This window comes from Condylostylus longicornis, unplaced genomic scaffold (assembly GCF_029603195.1).
Source record: "Condylostylus longicornis isolate FDR11 unplaced genomic scaffold, ASM2960319v2 ptg000044l, whole genome shotgun sequence".
Taxonomy (NCBI): Eukaryota; Metazoa; Arthropoda; class Insecta; order Diptera; family Dolichopodidae; genus Condylostylus; species Condylostylus longicornis.
In genome coordinates, this window is record NW_026578013.1 from 8,113,784 (window position 1) to 8,133,438 (window position 19,655).

Genomic DNA, 19,655 nt, shown 5'->3' on the forward strand with positions numbered 1-19,655 from the left:
TGATGTCAATAACACGAGAGGAAAAAATTTCTCATTTTTTTGTGCTACAATGTAAAAATATGAACATTCTAAGATATTCTGATTAGATTTCTAAATGAACTAAGAATTTGAGTTTGTACATGCAACAATAGGAAAAATTGAAAATGTATCAAAATAAATTTTGAGGTTTACACATACATTTACGTTAAATATTGTTTTTGCCGTTCGTACACGCTTATAATATTAAAAAATTTACAATAGTTTGTAAAATCTTTTATTACTTAAGAAATTGATAATATCTTAGAAAAATCAGGAAGAATATTAAAAATAATTAGTACAGATATCTTATCTATTGTTCAAATAAAAGCTGGAAATGGATTTTTTTTTCAATTTGAAATTTTGGGCTTAAAAACCAATATATAAGTAACCATAACATATAAGGTATGGTTATAATATATATCTATATAATTACGTATTTATGTTTGCAATTAGTACAGATACAGGTTGAAAATTCGTATCGTAAAATTGCGAATTGAAGAGAATGTTTCAATTACCACAATGGCTGGTCCGACTCATAATTTCGAGTTTACATGTTTTGACCTATTCTTATATTGAGCTGCCTATTTTGTTATTTTTATAACCCATACCTATTAGAGATGCATTTTATAAAAGTTCTTGGTTTTGGAAGGCTCAGTTTTAGAATTCAATTCAAATAGCATAATTATCGGCATTTTTGATCAGGCTTTAAAGTTTTTAGCATAACAAATGTAACTTTCATTTTTTGTAATTTTTATAATATAGAATTGCCATACTTTTTGAACGTTTTAAAAATTTTTGAATATTTTAAAGTAGTTATTGTTTAAGCAGAAATTAAACACTCTGATAAAACGTCCAAGAAATATTCAAAATTGAAATTAAGAAATTTTTAAAAATTTTTAATTTTAATTTTTTACAACTTTTAAAATCTCAATGGTCATAAATTATAAAAGTTGTTATAAAAGTTGTAATTGAGAAAATTTTATATAAAATATTATATGTGGTCGAATTTACAAAATAATTTCCAAAATAACATGGTAAATTGCCAACTATCAGTTCTTGTCACAACACTGGTTTTAGTAAATGTTGTTCGTGTATACCTATAGCACATTATCGCATTTATTTTTTTTTTGTATTATTAAACTTTATCTAAATTTCATGAGACCACCTCAATTTAAATATTTTACTATGTGGATACCTATTAAAATATGCATATTCGTATTCACGCCATATAAAGTTCGTAAATAAGTGCATATATGTATCCATACTCGTATATATGTACATAATATTCCAAATTATAATATACAAATACTTATATGGTAAGTATTATGGCAAAATATATAAATGCATCGATTTAAAATGGATTTTTATTTTCAAAGCGTAGATATATTTATACATATGTACATATAACCTTATATAATATATGGTATACATAATTAAGTAGGTGCATGCTGTACATTCATACATACTATTATGTATGTACATCTATATAATATGTATGTATTGAATTATTATAATATGTATATGTTTAAAGTTGATTTTAAAATATCTAGGAATGAAATAAAAAATGTGTATACATAAAGTATAGATACATACATATATTTACTATAATTATATATAATGTAATATATATAGGTATGTACTTGTGTATCTATATAACACAATTTCCCTATATAAAAATATTATGTACAGTATATTTGTGTCTTTTGAATTTTTTTTTCAATATTTTGTATTTCATGTTTTTTGTATGTTAACTTTTTTTTCTCTTGTTTTTTTGTTTTGTTTGTTTCTTTTTCGTATATAATTTTTTTTGTTTGTATAGTTTGTTGTTGCTGGAATTATTTTATATTTTTGTTGAATTATATTGAAAGTCTCATTACACATATTAAGCATTATACAAGAAACTATCGTGCATGAAACATTAAAAAAATTTTTTAACTTAAAAAATAAAATTAAACGAGCAAAAAAAAAAAAAAATACGCGCTAAAAATTTTTTTATTTTATTAATTAATTCACAGTCTTGTAAATTAAAATACAAATTGTAGCAATGTATTTTAAATTGAACCGTGCTAAGTGATTATAAACAGTAAAATTTGCATATCATTTAATAAAAATTTTAAAAAAGCAGTGTTAAAAGTGTAACATTGTTAAAGAATTGGTCATAAAATTTGTATAAAATTATAATTGAATTTTATAAGTGAAAAATACCACGTTGTTTTCTAAATTATAATAGAGTAAATTTTAAAATATCTTCTCTAATTTTTTTATAATTTTGAATTTTGTGCGTTTATTCCGAAATTTTTACCCAAATTTTTTGCATATTTTTTTAATTTTTTTTTACTATACTTACCTTTTTTTATCAATTTATTTTTTTTTGACAATTGTGTCTTTGACTTCAAAGTCATAATAATATACATTCGAATGTATTTGTATATGTACGTATAAATACATAAAAAAGAAAAGAAAAAAACAAAAAATAAAGTTATATTGAGCATGCCCGTTATTTAAGGATATCAAAAATTTCGGTTACAAGAACAATTTCAATAAGATATACATACATTTGTACATGAGAAAAATAAGAACAAACTAACAAAATTGGAACATAGCAATATAGAGGTTATAATCGAAATATAATACTAGTTAATTACGTGGGTGGTATAGGTGATATTAATACGTGTATATATTTCTAATATCTATATATACATATATGTATTAATAGACGTATTTTACCTTGTTTTTACCAATTGAAAAAAAAACTTATATAAATAACCTGATCATCATTATAATTTTTAACATTATTTTGAAAAAGATTTCTGTGTTAACACTGAATTAAGAAAAAACAAAATTTTTTCATATGAGTTTTCGATACGCGTATCCTTTTTTTATGGTCATATGAAAAGTGCGTGTAAAATATTAAAAATTGACAATTTAATTCAAAGTAGAAAAAAAATTCTTAAATAATTAGAACATCCTTTGTATATATACATACATATCTGTTGTAATAATATCTATGTAATAAAGGTAAAAATTTTTATGACATTTTAACGAATTTACGTATTTTACCGTTATATAAACAAAATACTTGTACTATTTTTAGTACCTACTAAATATAAAAACAAATTTTTTTTAATTTTCATTTCTGGTTGTTGCTAAAAAATAACTCAAAATATTGATATAGAAAAAAATTATTTGTAAACACATAAAATAAATACCTAAACATACGAGTAAAATTAAATATTTTAATGTGCATACAAGGTAATTCAAAACTATATTCTATTTTCGAAATTAATATTTAAAAAACAAACAGAAAATCACGCAAATATTTTAATTAAAAGTTCAAGAAAACGAGCAAACAAACAAAAATAAGAACAGAAAAACCTTCAAATAAAATCCAAAAAATCAGCAAAAAAAAAAAACAAAGAGAGAGAAATTAAAATTTTTTTTTTCAATATTAATAAAAAATTTTTACCTGACTTTACTATAACTAGTAAAATCTGACTAATAATTAAAGTTCTATTAAGCTGTTATAATTCTAATATACAGAAATAAAGAGAAATTTTAATTAAAAACGTAAATAGAAACTACTATATACAAAAAAAAAAATAAGAAGAATTTTTCATAATGAAAGCCGAAGAAACAACGCAATCAACAACAGCACAATCAGCTATTGAAAATGCTGAAGAAAATTCAAGGTTATTGGCCGCACCACCTGGTTCCACAGAATATGGATGCAAAGCAGCGGTAAAAATTTTATATTTTCTTTTTTTTTGTTATACTACAATTATTTTTTAAATGCTTACATCTACTCGCAGTTCTTTTTTTTAATTTGTTTTATGTTTTTAACTGTTAAATATTTAAAGAGTTCTATATTAATATACCATTATTACAAAAATTGTATGCAAGTAATTATGTATTTATGAGAAACATAGGTATGCGTTAACTAATAGAGGTTAAAATGTATACAAAACTTGTACATACATACATTATTGCTTACTCTTATAAAAAAATTTATAAAAAAATACGTGAACGAATCTAAAAAATATCGTTGGTTTTCTTTAAAAAAAAAAATTAAATTGTGAGAATTTTTTTCCCCCTAAAAAGGTTAAATAATATTTTTTTTTATCATAAATGCTTACATATTCAATATTAATAAGTATAAATGTATGTATATTTTTTTATGTGTCAATTGTGTGTAAATAAGATATTGGAGGCTTGTTTCTTATATAAATATGTATATGTATACATTTTACATACGTACACAATCGCTATATACTATTTCTAGTAATTATTTATTCTATAGAGTAGCAATAAAATATTGGTTGTATTTAGGTTATAAACAGAAATTGCAATGTAAACTGTACGTTTTTCTGCAATTTAATAAAATATTGTTATAAACTTTTAACTATTACATGTCATTTACAATATGGTGTAAATTTACTTTGCAAAACTCTTGAACATAAAATGTTGTTATTTCTGTTATACTATTTAAGTGTTATATATATATCCATAATAAGTGTGATGGCTCTACTTGATTCTGTTTAAATCAAGTCTTATTATTAGATTTTCTTATATTAAATTTAAAATTATTTTTTATTATACACACATTCACAATATTATAAAATGTGCATAAAAATTGATTGTGCCGCCGCTGCTACTGTTATGCTACCATATAATAAAAATCAAATCATCATTTTAAATCGTTTTCTTTATCATCTCTTTTCTTTTCTTTGCACTATAATACTCGTATTGTAGAATTTTATTTTTAAATAACCAGTTATTTAAATTAAATTATTTATTTTTGATTTTTTTCTATTTTAAAGTATACCATTTATTATGGTTATGTTAAGATTAATTTATGCTAAAATGTAAATTCAAAATATATCTACATAGGTATATAGAGTTTTTATTACATAATCTTATAAAATTATAAATTTTATATGGCCGACTATAAAGAAAAGATAATGGTAAATTGGAGTATGTTAGAAGAGCACTTCATTGTATGCATATTAAAATTTACAATTTAGTGTATAAGAGATATTTTATTAAAATATTTATTTAATATTAAAATCATAAAAACAAATTTCTTTTACGCATTTCTTTTCTATAGGCATATAGACTATAGGCACCATATTTAAGTAACAATGTGTATGTGTTTATGTTGACTATATAAAAATGTAAATATGTATGTACTTACATCTAGATTGAAAAAGAGTCTGCGTTTTAATATTTAATAAAATATTTTGGTGTAGGTACGTGTAAAAATGCATTACACTGACAATTGAAATAGAGTTTTATATTTTAAGTAAATATTCTTCATATATACGATATTTATATATGCATTAATAATGTTAGGATGTGTGTGCTGAATCGTGACATTTAAAAAACTTTAATGTTAAATAGGCACATTATGGGAAATGTAAAAACTCATTAACAGAAATTTGTGTTATATAAAATGAATTCTAAAATTATGTAGGTTGTTTATTTCAAATTTTAGTGCAATATCGTAAGAGTGGATTTCGATAATATTTTAACCTTATTACATTGATTTAACAGTAAAATATTTGTAATAATTATTTGTCCTTGGTCGATACTATATTACTCACTTAATAATTAGAGCAAATTTATATTTTTGAATATTTTCCATTTAAATTTATACTCGAGGTCACAAAAAAATTCTGCGAAATAAACAAGTAAGCAGTATAATGTGATGTATGGTAGTATTAGTTACGGTGATGTAATACTAAAAATATTATTGTAATATATTTCTAAAATAGTATGCATACCTAATATCGAAAAGTTTATTGAACTTTAAAAAATTTTGAGTGAAAACGTAATAGATTTCACAAAATCAATGGAATCATTGTAGGCATTTGCAATTGAATAAAATTTTAATAACTGCATAACTAATAATTTATTACTGAGCCATAATAGAAATAACAATTGTAATTTTGCACAAGAATATAAATAAGTACATCTATTGAAAATATTTTATAATCCATTGCTCTATTTCCTTTTAGTATAGAGTAAATACCAAGTTTTTAAACTGAAAATATTACTAACCTTTAAAATTGAAAAATAAAAAACTGTTAATTCTAACGTTATTTCGTAAATTTATTAAATTACGAATAGAGGTCATTTCAAAGTCAATATCATAAGAATATTATAATTAATTCATAAATCGCGGCTATAAATTTTTAAACCTTTTTTTTTTTTGTTAAAATCAATAATTAAAGGTAAAAAATTATGCAGAAAAATTTGATTTTTAATTAGTTGGCTAAGCATAATATTTTAGATTTGACATTATGTTATATGTATACTCTATTTCAAAAAGTATACAATGCATGTAAATGTGACATACTTTTATTTATATGGTCGGCTTTGTTGATAAAATTCATTCGGAGCAGTTCCTTTTTTTTCAAATTAATTTGAATACAATTTTTAAACTTTACATAAAATGAAATATTGTTGGATTTCAAATAAATGTTCACTTTAGCAATTATGATGTACTTTAATTGGAATATCGGCCTTTTTTACAAATATTTAATGCAAATTTTTTTTAATATATAAGTAATGGCCTATAAATTCCTAATTTAGTATAATTTTTGCAATTCTTTAAATTAAAATTGACAGAAATATCCGTTTCAAACTTGTAAAGAATGTTACTTGTGTTGCTTGCCCATTTACTGTTCAACAATTCTTAATTGCATTATGACACATGTCATATTCGAATATAATATTCATATTGTACAAAATGCTCTGCAATATGAATATAAATGCAATATTCTGCTCTAAAACAAAATAATTATGTCTATAGATTTTATACAAATACACATACTCGTACATTTCAATTTATACATTCTAATCTATTGAATATTTAAATTTTCTTTTAAATTCTTTTCCATTTTGAAATGCATTATTTTAATTTACATATATTATTTTTATATTTTTCATGTAGTTTAGGAATATAACTTTTCTAATTTTCATGTCCAGAATAAAATATAAAAAATAGGAATTTTACGAGTATTAAAATGAAAGTCGGCTCATTATAAAGTATTTTGACAAGCGGATGACATTTAAAAAAAAAGACATGCATGACCATTTTAATAAAATTAAAAATTCAAGAATTTACATACTATCTTTTATAAACTATATTTAATATTTTTAAGTAAGATTCTAAATTTTTGAATAATATTAATTTCTAAGTTTAGATTTTTCAGTTCTTAATTTAAGTTACGTAATATTGTTGCTGATCAGAGAGTCTCTTAACAAAAAGAGTGTCTTAATTAAATGACTTTGTGATTAGCAACAATCTTACTGCGAACTCTATTAATTAAGAGTATTTCTAATAAAATTTAGAAATCAGAGTTCAAAAGAAAAGAATTTGTCTTTCTTCGTTGATGAACGACGTTCTGACAATTGATAATACGACAAATATTGACACTACAACTACAGTTTCATTTATCGATAAACTTTTATTGGCATTTTAAAATAAATTCGTATATTTATTTCTTTGTCAAAATTATCAATAAGGTGGTAGAATGCATAATTAATTTTTTTTTTATTGTTACAATTCAATTAAAAATCAAATAATTTTTTGTAAGCGTGTAATCAAATGATATGAAACAGGAAATCATTCAACTTATTGTAATTAAACACAACATACGTTGTGTATACATTCTATTGTCAAGTATGTACAAATATACATGTACATAAATTTAGGCACAATATTTTTTTTTTGTTCATAAATAAACTTTTTTGACAGATTAGAGTTGATAGTGTTTTTTGATAATCACTCTGTATAATTCTTTTTGTTTAGTACTTGTACTTGTATGACCATTTAAGAAATATTATAATTTCCTGTTTTATTATTTTGATTTATTATAACTATGTATAATGTCTACATTCAAAGAAAATTTGAAAAAAAAAGAAAGAATAAAAAACAAATTTCCATTTTTGGCCCATTTGTCAAATTGCATTATTTTTTATTGTTCATTTTTTTTTTTGGCTTTTGATTAGAATTTAGAAATTTAAGTTCAATTGAATTTCCGGTCTTAGAAATAATATATAAACGTATAAAAATATTATAATTTATATTTTAGGTAGAGAATTTCTTAATAAATTAATATTAAATTTAAATTATTGAATCGCATATTAAATATTAAATTTTGTATATAGGGAAACATGAGGTTAAAAACTATTAAATTTTTTATGTAGCAATTAAACAAGAAGAATTTCTTTTTTTTATACTCAAGGAAATCCTTTATTTACTTTCAAAATATGAAATGATGTAATTTTTAAAATTATGTATAAAATTTTGGAATAATTGCCTGTTTTGTATATTTAAAAAGAAAAAGTATAGGCATTATGAAAATGAGTCATCATCAGGATTTTTCGTATTATTGATTAATACATATAAACTTTTAGATCAAAATAGATACTTGATACGAGTATGCTAAAAATAATAATATTGCTTTCTTTAGGGGCAAATAGAGAAAAACGAAAAATATAAACAATTGAACGCGGTATGCACCAGCGGTACACCAATCATGCTTTTATTAAGTCATTCATCATCAGCTGAATTTAACTTGCATGTGCTGAATATCATGACCCTTTACATGCTGAATATCATGGTCATTTACATATGCTGAATACCATGATTCATGCTGCATACCATTCAGAACAAAAAGAACCATACATGCTTGAAACTTAGAAATGTTTTATAAAAATTTGAATAAACAGACTACGGTTCCTTATTTAAGTTCATTTTACTTCATTTATCAAAAAGTTAACTGTTAATTTGTATTGCCAAGAAATTTGTTTATATTGTATATGCACATATCTTTGTGATATATACGTGTAATCAAGAACGTATACGCATTATAAGAAGACTTTATACATTTTTGTTATCGTACTATAATTTATTAGTCGGTGTTATGCATATGCAAACATTTATCATCATATCAACCCTTTGAATACATAATATTATATATTGTATGTATTTAAGGATTGATTTGATAACAACGGTTGAAATATATTTATATAGTAAGCTTTTTCTAAGCAACAAGTATGTATATGCATATATAAATGATTTACGAATGTCATGTTAGTTTTTATTAATTTTATATGCATCACATATCTTTGCCCTTTATTCGTATTACTCAAAAAAAAAATAAAAACTTATATAAAGGGCAGAAATGTTGAGTTTTTTCTAAAACTTTTAATAAATGGTTTAATATTTATGATCTTCGAAAAAGGAATGTGCGTCACACGTCTCTTGTCCGTAGTTTTTCACTATTAATTTAAGAAGAAAAATAGTTATAATAAAATTTCTTCTTGGAATTAATCTTGTCTTTGACGTAACTCCGAAAAAATATCTTTCAAATTATAATATTTAACTTAGAATTTAATTTAGACTATACAAGATTAAATATTTATTATATATGGGTTGTGACTTTTATTAAATAACCAATTTTATTGTTCTTAATTATATTTGCAATTTCACATTAAATATTTGGATTTAAAAAAGTTTTATACGGTTTTCCTTTATTAGAATTTGAATTTAATGCAGTATGCATAAGTAGTATGCATTCTTGCATAAGTAGAATAATATGCTTTTTGTTATAACAATTTTTTTTTTGCTTCATAGTTTCATCTAAGCTTTGTTGAGCAACACATTTATTGTATTTGTATGAGCTGTGCCATGCTAATGAAATTTTATTTGAAATTTTTTTTTTTGTTTATTTGTTTCCAAATTACCTGAGTTATTTTAGGTTTTAATTATCAAATATTTATTCAAATCAAATATTTGTTTTGTATAAAAATGCATTGGAATTTTCAATTACCCATTAAAATTTTATTTATATTTATATTTCGAAGCTACACTCTTAACCAATAATTTCTTGTGAAAGTTATGGGAGTAGCTGCAGCATTATTATTTTAACAAAGGTTTTCATGCATTATTTTTGTTTTTGTGAAATTAAATGAAAATTTTTCAAAAAATATTTATAAAAGACAACAATTATTGTTCAAAATAAACATGTAGCCCTATTAATATTGGATGAAAGTGGATAATAATATCTCCCCTCTGTCTAAACTAGACATCATACTTTTTCAATGACTTCTATCTAACCGACTTCTATTACATACTTTATCGATCATGCCCAAATTTCATATAAGTAATTCTATATATAGTAAAATAATCATATATGACACTTTTATGAGAAAATAAAGCTTTAAATATGTACAAAATATTTTAAGAGACTTGTATAGTTACGCGACAATTTCAATGTAAATAATAGTTTTAAAACAAACGAATCAAATAGGTTAGAGAATGTCAATTTTATATGGTTAACACATTATAGACAAATATACACTTATTTATTTATACTTATTATAATATTTGAATAAAAAATTTTTTAATATAATGATTTTATTTTTAGAATTATTGTATACATATAATCGTGTTGAAAAAATTCCATTCTACATTGATGTTTGTTCGTTCACACTTTATTGTTATTTATTGTTAAATTTAAAAAAAAATTCGTGAATATCTAGAAACCTATCTGTTATATAACAAGTTTTAAGGAAAAAAATGCTTCAATAAATAAAATTATTTTTCATGGCACTTTACACATTAAGCATAGGGAGTAATTATCTTGTCAAAAATAAACGTATATATATTATATAGAATGTTTTAGAAAATTATAGATAAAGTGCCAGCAATATCTGTTGAAACACTATCATAATATTACTTAATAAATTAAATTAAAAAAAAAATTTAATTAAGATAAAAAATACAAAAATTTGTTATCAAACCATAAAAAAAATATAATTGTATAGAATACGGAAATATCAAATTTTGGAAATATTAGGACAAACACATGTAAACTGTTATACAAAATTGATTTAATCAAATTTTTTTATTCCTGTGAGGAAATTTATATAATGTACTCGTACGTTACATACATACTAACATACAGTCATCCCAATTTCTGATAAGAAATATTGTTTCGATTATTTTTAAATATTTTGTATGGGAAATTAATAATATTAATTTCTCTATAAAATAATTTTTTTAATTAATATTATATTAACAATATATTAAGCCATTTTAGGTATCTTATGCATATTATATGTTTAAATAAAAAATAATTTATGATAATTATAAAAATTTTCCGAGTCTATCTCATGTAATATTTCAGAAACTCTCTTTATTAAAAAATTGTGATTTTTGTTCAAATATCCTTACTATATCAAATATCCTTACCAAATATTTAAAATTGAAGGCCGAAAAAATAATTAAATGCTTAAAATGGAGGGTTATGAATCTTTAATACTTTTTACATGAATTAATTAATTCGTTAAGTGTGGTACGAAACCACACCCTTTTGAATTAAAAACCTTTTTAATTCAAAAACGATCCAAATTTGGGTTAAGATCCAATTTTTTTTTCAATAAGGAAGTCGTATTCTAAATTAATCTTAAAACCAAATATTAACCAAAATAATGATAAATTTTAATGTATATATATATTTTTACAATGATAATGTAAAAAAACCTCTTAAACTGTAAAAATTTCTTGCTACTCCTTAATAAATTTTATTGTTTACCCGAAACTTAAGAAATGTTTTGAAAATAATTTCTATACCAAAAAAAGGTCACCCACCTAATCATTACTTACTTATTTTATACAAATTCCAGACATGAATGGGTATAAGAGTGTATAATATAGAAATTTGCGCCTACGTCAAAATAATTTCTGAGAAAGCTGGATATTATAGAGGTATACTTACATACTTTTTCTTTATTTCAATATTGCTATGCAATATTGCAAAATAAAAATGCCAAAAATTAAATACAAAAATATTTTCTCCCCAATAAAAAAAAATTATAATATTGATAAAAATAATAATTTTGCCGCTAGTGAAAATTTTACGTAAAGTTTTTATTACTTTTTTTATACTCGTATTCTGATAAATTATTGTGTATCTATAGCAGTCACATAGTCATACATACACCCGTATATCGTGTATATATTTCATTGAATAAGTATAAAATTGCAAATAATGAAATTGATTCTTTATTATATAGTGTATGACCTCTAATTTCACCTTTCAATAATTTTGTGTATACACAAATATACATATGTATATATATATACATACATATATTCATTAATGCAAAGATACAAAATATAATGTATAAACATTTAATAATGAATCATTTTCCCTATACTTGAATTTGTGTGAGGAGAAAATACAGAACTATAAAATAATTTGATTCCACATTTTCATCCCAATATGTTTACTTCAATTTTATGGTTTTAATTTATATTATATGTATGTATATACATATTATTAAAGTATATATTGTATAATGTAAGTAAATAAAATTTACAGATGGTAGCTTTATCTTAAAAATAATATACCGGTATTGAATTTATATTTAAAATACCGCCATATACCCTTGCAATAATTAAAACGTGTGTCGTCAGTCAATACTGAAATATTGTGTATACATTAATATATTTATTAATTATATTATTATGAATATAGAGAGGTACAGGTACAGATATTTAAGTGTGTACATATCTACATACAAATTAATAGTACGAGCCCCCTTTCGCTTTTATTCTAACAATCTGAATATTCTAATCTTTGTCCAATTGCAATTGTAATATTTGTTTTTAATTTTTATACTTAACATTCTTAAGCAATATTATTAAAATATAAAGAATATTTAACATTTCTTATTAAAATGAAATATCTCGGTTGTAGGCACATTGCCTTGCTGTTTTATTTGGTACTTTCTTTTGAACAGAAATTTTATTTTACCCGAATTAATATGATGCAAGGCTTGTACATATTTGGTATATTTATCTATTATATACCCGTATACATAGTACATAGAAAATTTAATTTATTCTATAATTTTTTAACGAAATTTAATAACATAATTTTACGATAATGAACTACAAACAATATTATATTACAAATAAATAAAAATGAAAAGCAAAAAAAAATTTAGGGTAAGAAAGATCATTATTTTCCATCTGACGTGCTAAACAACACGACAACACACTGTATAAATACTAACACACATGAGTACATTTTACCCTATACCATACAAAAAATGAAAAAAAAAATTAATTTAATTTTTGACACGTAATCGAACACACCCTCTTTTCTATTTTAAAGTGATTATGATGACATTTTTAAGGTAATTGAATATGTATGTACTTTGTACATGTACTCATATACATACATACATACATACATAACTTTGTTTATTTTATTGTGTAAGAATTTATTGAATAAATTTTTAATTTTTTCTTCTGTTTATCGTATTTTTTTTTATTTTGTTTTCTGTTGCAATAATTATAATTATTGTTTTGAAATTGAAATAATTATTTTTAATTAATTTTTGAATATTCTAGAAACTAGATTAAGAAAAGAAGAAAACAAAAATATTTTAATAGAAAAAGGTTATAAACTTCACCTCATAAAACATTGAATTTTATTGCCATTATATACAGATATTCTATTAAATTTTTAAATATTAACATACCTACATACATATTATATAAGTAGATATTTATGTGCATATGCTCCACGTATATACAAAGGCACATACATACGTACATACACGATTATATCTTGTTTCTTTTTTTTTTTTAGAATATTCTTTCTTTTAAACTGGTTCAAATGGACAACTTTCAAAATCTTTAAATAAATTATTCAATTATTCTATTGTATAAAAATAAACTTGTATAAATGATAACATTAACAGAGTGTATTAAAATTTACACTCTAGTCAATATTCTATCAAAGTATACTTTTAAAGGATATTCAAATATGCACTAAATAAGTTAGACAAGTTAAGTTAATAGGTTCCTTGTGGTAGAACTCTTAATTATTGAAACCAGGCTTTTCGAGAAAATATTGAGATACTTATAACAATATTATATCACTGGATCCGCGACTTCAAAAGAATCTCCCATTCCAGGGCTCAACAGTAATATTATAACAATTTTAAAAATTACAAATCTTAAATAATTTAGCATTTAAAGAAAAATTATTTTTTGACCACTCTGTATCAAAAAGATAGTGAATAATATTGTTATACATATTTAGATTACATAAATTCATTTATAAATCTATAATATTTATTAATAGATTTACCTAAACGATTTTTGTTATATAAGTATATATAAACTTTGTGTATACATATAATGTACATTTATATACATGAGTAATAAATCATTGTAGTATATCAATACAGTTTTAATGATTTTTTTCGGTTATACCGCAATTCTTAAATATAAATAATAAATCGGAATTCTTACATATACCTACACAAAATGCCGATTCAAAATCATTGGAATGTATGGTGAAGTTTACTTTAAATAGTCATTTTGTACAGTATGTACGTACGCACTCATTTTATAATGTATACATTAATATAGTATCTAAAATTAGATTAACTTGAGTAAAATTTATGGCAGTTGTTATATTACTTTAATTCAGATATTAATACCCTAATGATATTGGAGAATTCATAGTACCTGCATATTTTATTTCTAAATACTGTACTACACACATTCATATATAAAGATACATCAATAAATTAAATAATCACTTTATCACAGTTTTTAATATTACCATGTAAACAAGTGAGACCGTGAGACGGTTGAGCAAAATTTTGATAGCAATTTAGCAGAACTTTTTATATTTGCTTTTTATATTTGAGTTCTTATTCTTATAAATTCTTAAATTGTTAAAATGCTCTATAATTGGATTGCCTAACTTTGATTTTGATTATTTATTTTTATTTAATTTATTCATTTTCTGATTCTTTTATTTATAGCCGCAATTTACGCAATATGGGAGTGAAAAAGAAACAAAAACTAAAAACAGAATATTAAAGATTTATATTTTTTGTATGATTCAAGTATCCTACAAACATACTTACATACACGATGTTTGTATTCCAGTTTATATTAAACTAGTTTTTTTTTGCTAATCAAACTTTTTTTTTCGAAAGTTTAAGATGCACATGAAAGAAAAATAAATAAATAAAAATAGAAAGACCGGTTTCTTTAATATTTTTTTTATCGTATTGATAAATTAATTAATTTAAATTCAAAAATTATGTACCTATATCAAAACTTAAACCTGTTTCATATTATTGTTAATAATAATTTTTTTTTATGGGTTGTTATAAATGGATCAACAAGTTTATTATACAAAACGAATTTTAAATTCAAATGATTTAAGCATAAATTTTGTCGGTATTATTTCTTTGAAATTTAATATTAATATTGTTGATGCATCAATGTACCCCCATATACATTTCATAAACATGAACACAACTTACGATATTGTTAATTTTCTGATTTTATGACATGGTAAAGAGAACTAATTTGTTTAACAACGTAAAATTTGATTTCAGATATATTATATATAATAGGAAAAGTATGTATGTATGTAATAATGTCAGTATGTATTTTAATCAATATTTTTGAAAAGGGAAAAAGGGGCCTGTCTGATATTTCTTTTTGAATTGTGTGATAACGTATGTATATGAGTATAATAACGCAATATATACATGTGCGTATACAATATACACTTATACGAACCTATTTTATATTTTGAGATTCTTTCTGACCTTGAACAACTCTTAATTCTTATTGGACGCCTTGGAGTATAAAATATATCCTTCAGTAAAGCTTCTATTTTTAAACAATTAAGTGGAATTTTTTTGGTTCTCAATGTACGTATATAATAAGTACCTACTTATGTATGTGTGTATGTATGAATATATCCGGATTTCTTTAATTTTTTTTTGAATAACTGTAATTTTTAAATTCTAAAAGAGGTACTAAATGAATAATTTTTTGTTTTTAAGATTTACGATAATTTTTATTTTTATTTTCTTTACTTTTTTCCTATCTTGTTTTTATTTCGATAATATATTTTTTTGGATGCTAATAATTTAGTTATACATTTATGTTTATGAATATACTTACTTACATAAATATGCTTTGTTTCAATATGATGCCATGTAGTAATGTACATAGGTATATCTTCTTAAAATTCTTCGAAAAGGTCACCTTCACAGTGTTTTTGTGTGAGTTATATTTGCTATGTAATATTATTTCTCCATGTATTTGTCATAATTATGTATGTATGCATGTATATATATGTATAAGAATTAATCATTCTTATATTTCATCCTTAATAAATTTTTTTTTTTAAAAATAACAATAGTAAATTTTCAATGAGTCATAATAATTTAAAATTTTATTTAATATAGGGCTCACGAAAATCACATTTACAGTTGAACACGCTTAATTTTAACAAGCGTTTATGAAAAACACTTTGAATATTCATAAAATATTTTACACACGTGCAACTTGAATAATAATACAAAATTACAAAAGTACAAACATTTTTGGCAAATGTTTTTATTAATAAACACAAATTTTTGTTATGCTGAAAGCACAAAATTTTTGATAATTAAACAGTGAAAAAAAAAATTTGTAATTCATCTAGCGTAAAATAAAGAAAATTTAAATTAAAATCAAATATTATAATAAGACTTCCATATTGTGTATACACTGGTTCTAGTACAGAGTTAAAGTAAAAATTAAATTTTGAAAGTAGGAAATGACACCCAAAACACCCAAAAAGGGTGTGCATATAAATGTGCTCGATTGTACACAATACGTACACACAATACGCGAATTGAATTATGCGCGGAAATATTTAAATCTGTATCGCTTGATTTTTTATGAATTTTACGTCTTCTGATCTAATAAAGTAATCTTAAAATTTTCCACATAATTTTTCAACAATAACTAAAATTAATTTTTATGTACATACATGTATGTAGGTACATATATCAAATTTTTCCCTTACATTTTTCCTGCTCATATTAAAATATGAAATAAATTTTTTAATTCAATTAATATCAATTATTAAATTAACACCAAATAAATTATAATTGTAAATGTATTTTAAAGCTAAATGCGCATTTAACCTATACACTAATTTAAATTAAACTTAAATCTAATTAAATTTGAACTCAGTGTGCTAACTTCTCTTATACGTCATAAAAAATTGAATATTAATCGTGATTTATTAATTATTCATTATTGATTTTGGGCAAGAGTGTGTTTATTATTTTTTAAAATTATCAATAATAATATTTATAAACTTTATTCGTTGACGGATTTGAAAATCATATTTAAATTTCGCAGATAATTTACAGACATTGTAAATAAATAAAATATAAATGGAATAAAATTAATATATTTGTATTGTATATATGATATATTGTCCCATCTTCTTACAGATCAAATTAAATATTGACTGTATTGTCGCTGGTACTGTTGCTAATTTGAAAGCTTGAAAATATTAATAAAATTTTAATATTTCAATATTTGTTTTTGATATTTAATATTCAAGCTCAATTTAGAAGAAAGTTAAAATTTTAATCATAAGAAAATAAATTAGATTTTTTTTTTGGGACAAAAAATTGTCTTCAATTTGTTTAGAAGTATATTATTGATATGCACACATCTTTGCTTCCACATATAGTTCGTTGCTTCACTGAAAATCTGTGCATTTTGTATTTTATTTGCATTAAAGATTAAGAACGAAAAAAAATGCATGTTTTTTACCTAATTGTATTGTGACACACATATAGCTCGCCTTAATAGTTACTTAAATATACGTACATATATGTATATCAAGTACATAATATAAGGAAATATATTTTTATTTAAATTTAAATTTAAATACGATTTTAATAAAAATTAAATTTTCCATACAGAGTTTAGGAATTAAAATTGAAAATGAAAATAATGAAAAATACCATAATATTATTAAAGACTCATAAAATAAATGTGAAAGAATGTAGGCGACAGATATTAAAGACAATTTTTTTTTCATAATAATTTTTTGTCCTATATAATGTATATAATATATATAATGTATACTACTTATGTACTATAAGTGTATACTTGTGTATATAGATACTTTCTACTTTATTCTACGAAATTTAATTTTTATTATGAAAAAAATTGCATATATATAGGCATTGCATTTACTGAAAGAAAGTGTAGTTATATTACACCGAAAACAAAGAGGCCATTTATAAAATATCTAGGGCGGGGAAATAGTTTTCAAATTTCTCATATCATATAATATATTATTGAAATAATATAAGCGTATTGCCGCCAGCCTGTCTTAAATGTGATAGAAAATAAAAAGGAAATTGAAATAGCTTTAGAACTACGGTTCTGTTGACTTAATAGTATTTTTTCATACATATATCTTTAATTTACTTTATTAATTATTGAACTAATAAAGCAAATACATAGATTAAATAAAATAAATTATTCAAATATTTAATTTATAATATTTGGAAAAATTTGAATTTCGAGTGTATAAATTAAGTATTACTTATCATAACACTATTCCTAACTATTTACTTAAGATTATTTTCTTAACAACCCACGTACATTTTAATGACTATTTAGTTTAAAATTTCATATATACAAACTATAAATTTCTATTTTGCTATAGGTAGATAAGTCGTTATGGGAATATAAAAGGAATATAGTTAAAGCAAACAAATATAGGAAACATAGACAAAATAGTAAATGTAGAAAAAAACTATTTGTTGACATTTTTTTTTAATGTTATTTAAAAAATTCAAAAATAAATGAAATCGAATATTCAGAATAATATTTGAAGTATATGTATTTCAAGTATACTGAAATGGAGGAGTATATTGTTTTGTATTATTTAAGGCATAGTTGCTTGCAGAAAAGAATTGATGAATGACATACAAACATGTATATCTAAATAAAAATATAATGGATGATTTTACTGCATCGTTCAAATATATGTACACATAATGTAGAGCACTAAGCCAATAGAGAAAAAATTGAAGAGGAAAATATTGAACAAATAATAGTAATTACACTATAATTGTGCTAACGTCATATTTTTAAGTAAATAAGTAAAGAAATTTGATATAATGTACGCAAAATAATGTTCATACATACTTGTAAATTATTAAGTTATGGTGGTCAGATAATATTATATATTTACATGCCCACAATATTAGGCTTCCTGTTAACTTATATAAAGACAAATAAATCACCATAATATGTGATATTGTAAATTTTAGATTTTTGAATTAACATTTATGATTTTTTTTTTAAATTTTCCTCTTTGGTACACGTGTTGTAATTTTACATTAAGTTTTAGTTTTTGAATATTTTTTTTGAAAAATGGAAAAATCAATTTTTAGCAAATTTAAATTTTTATCCCTTCATTTTATGAAAATTTAAAACAGCCTATCTCTTTAAATTGCTTGTTACAAGAGATTATTTTCCTAGACTTCTGAGCATTATTTCTGCTACGAACGTAATTTATGATTACTCTATTACGAATATTCAGAGTAAAATTTTAGTAATTTGGAATTGACAATATGAAGTTCGTAATTTCCCGAATTTTAGAGCTACGAATAATTGGATTCCGAGGTATCTAATGATAGGGCTGAAAATATTAGATTTTTAAATTTTCAAAACTTGTGTCGATAACTTAAAACAAAAAAAAAACTTAATA

At 22.4% G+C, this 19,655-nt stretch overlaps 1 protein-coding gene across 2 annotated transcripts in view; it reads left to right on the forward strand.

Moving 5' to 3' along the window:
• LOC129610472 (facilitated trehalose transporter Tret1-2 homolog) overlaps nucleotides 1-19,655 on the forward strand; it is an 81,008-nt gene that overhangs the window by 47,950 nt on the left and 13,403 nt on the right. Inside the window, exon 1 of one of the 2 annotated variants that reach the window (XM_055523075.1) lies at nucleotides 3,122-3,756. The exons of the other annotated variant lie outside the window; for it this stretch is intronic. Within the exon in view, the coding sequence (XP_055379050.1) occupies nucleotides 3,637-3,756 (120 nt within the window). The 5' untranslated portion in view covers nucleotides 3,122-3,636. Of the gene's footprint in view, nucleotides 1-3,121; nucleotides 3,757-19,655 lie in introns of those variants that run through there. 2 annotated transcript variants of the gene reach the window in all.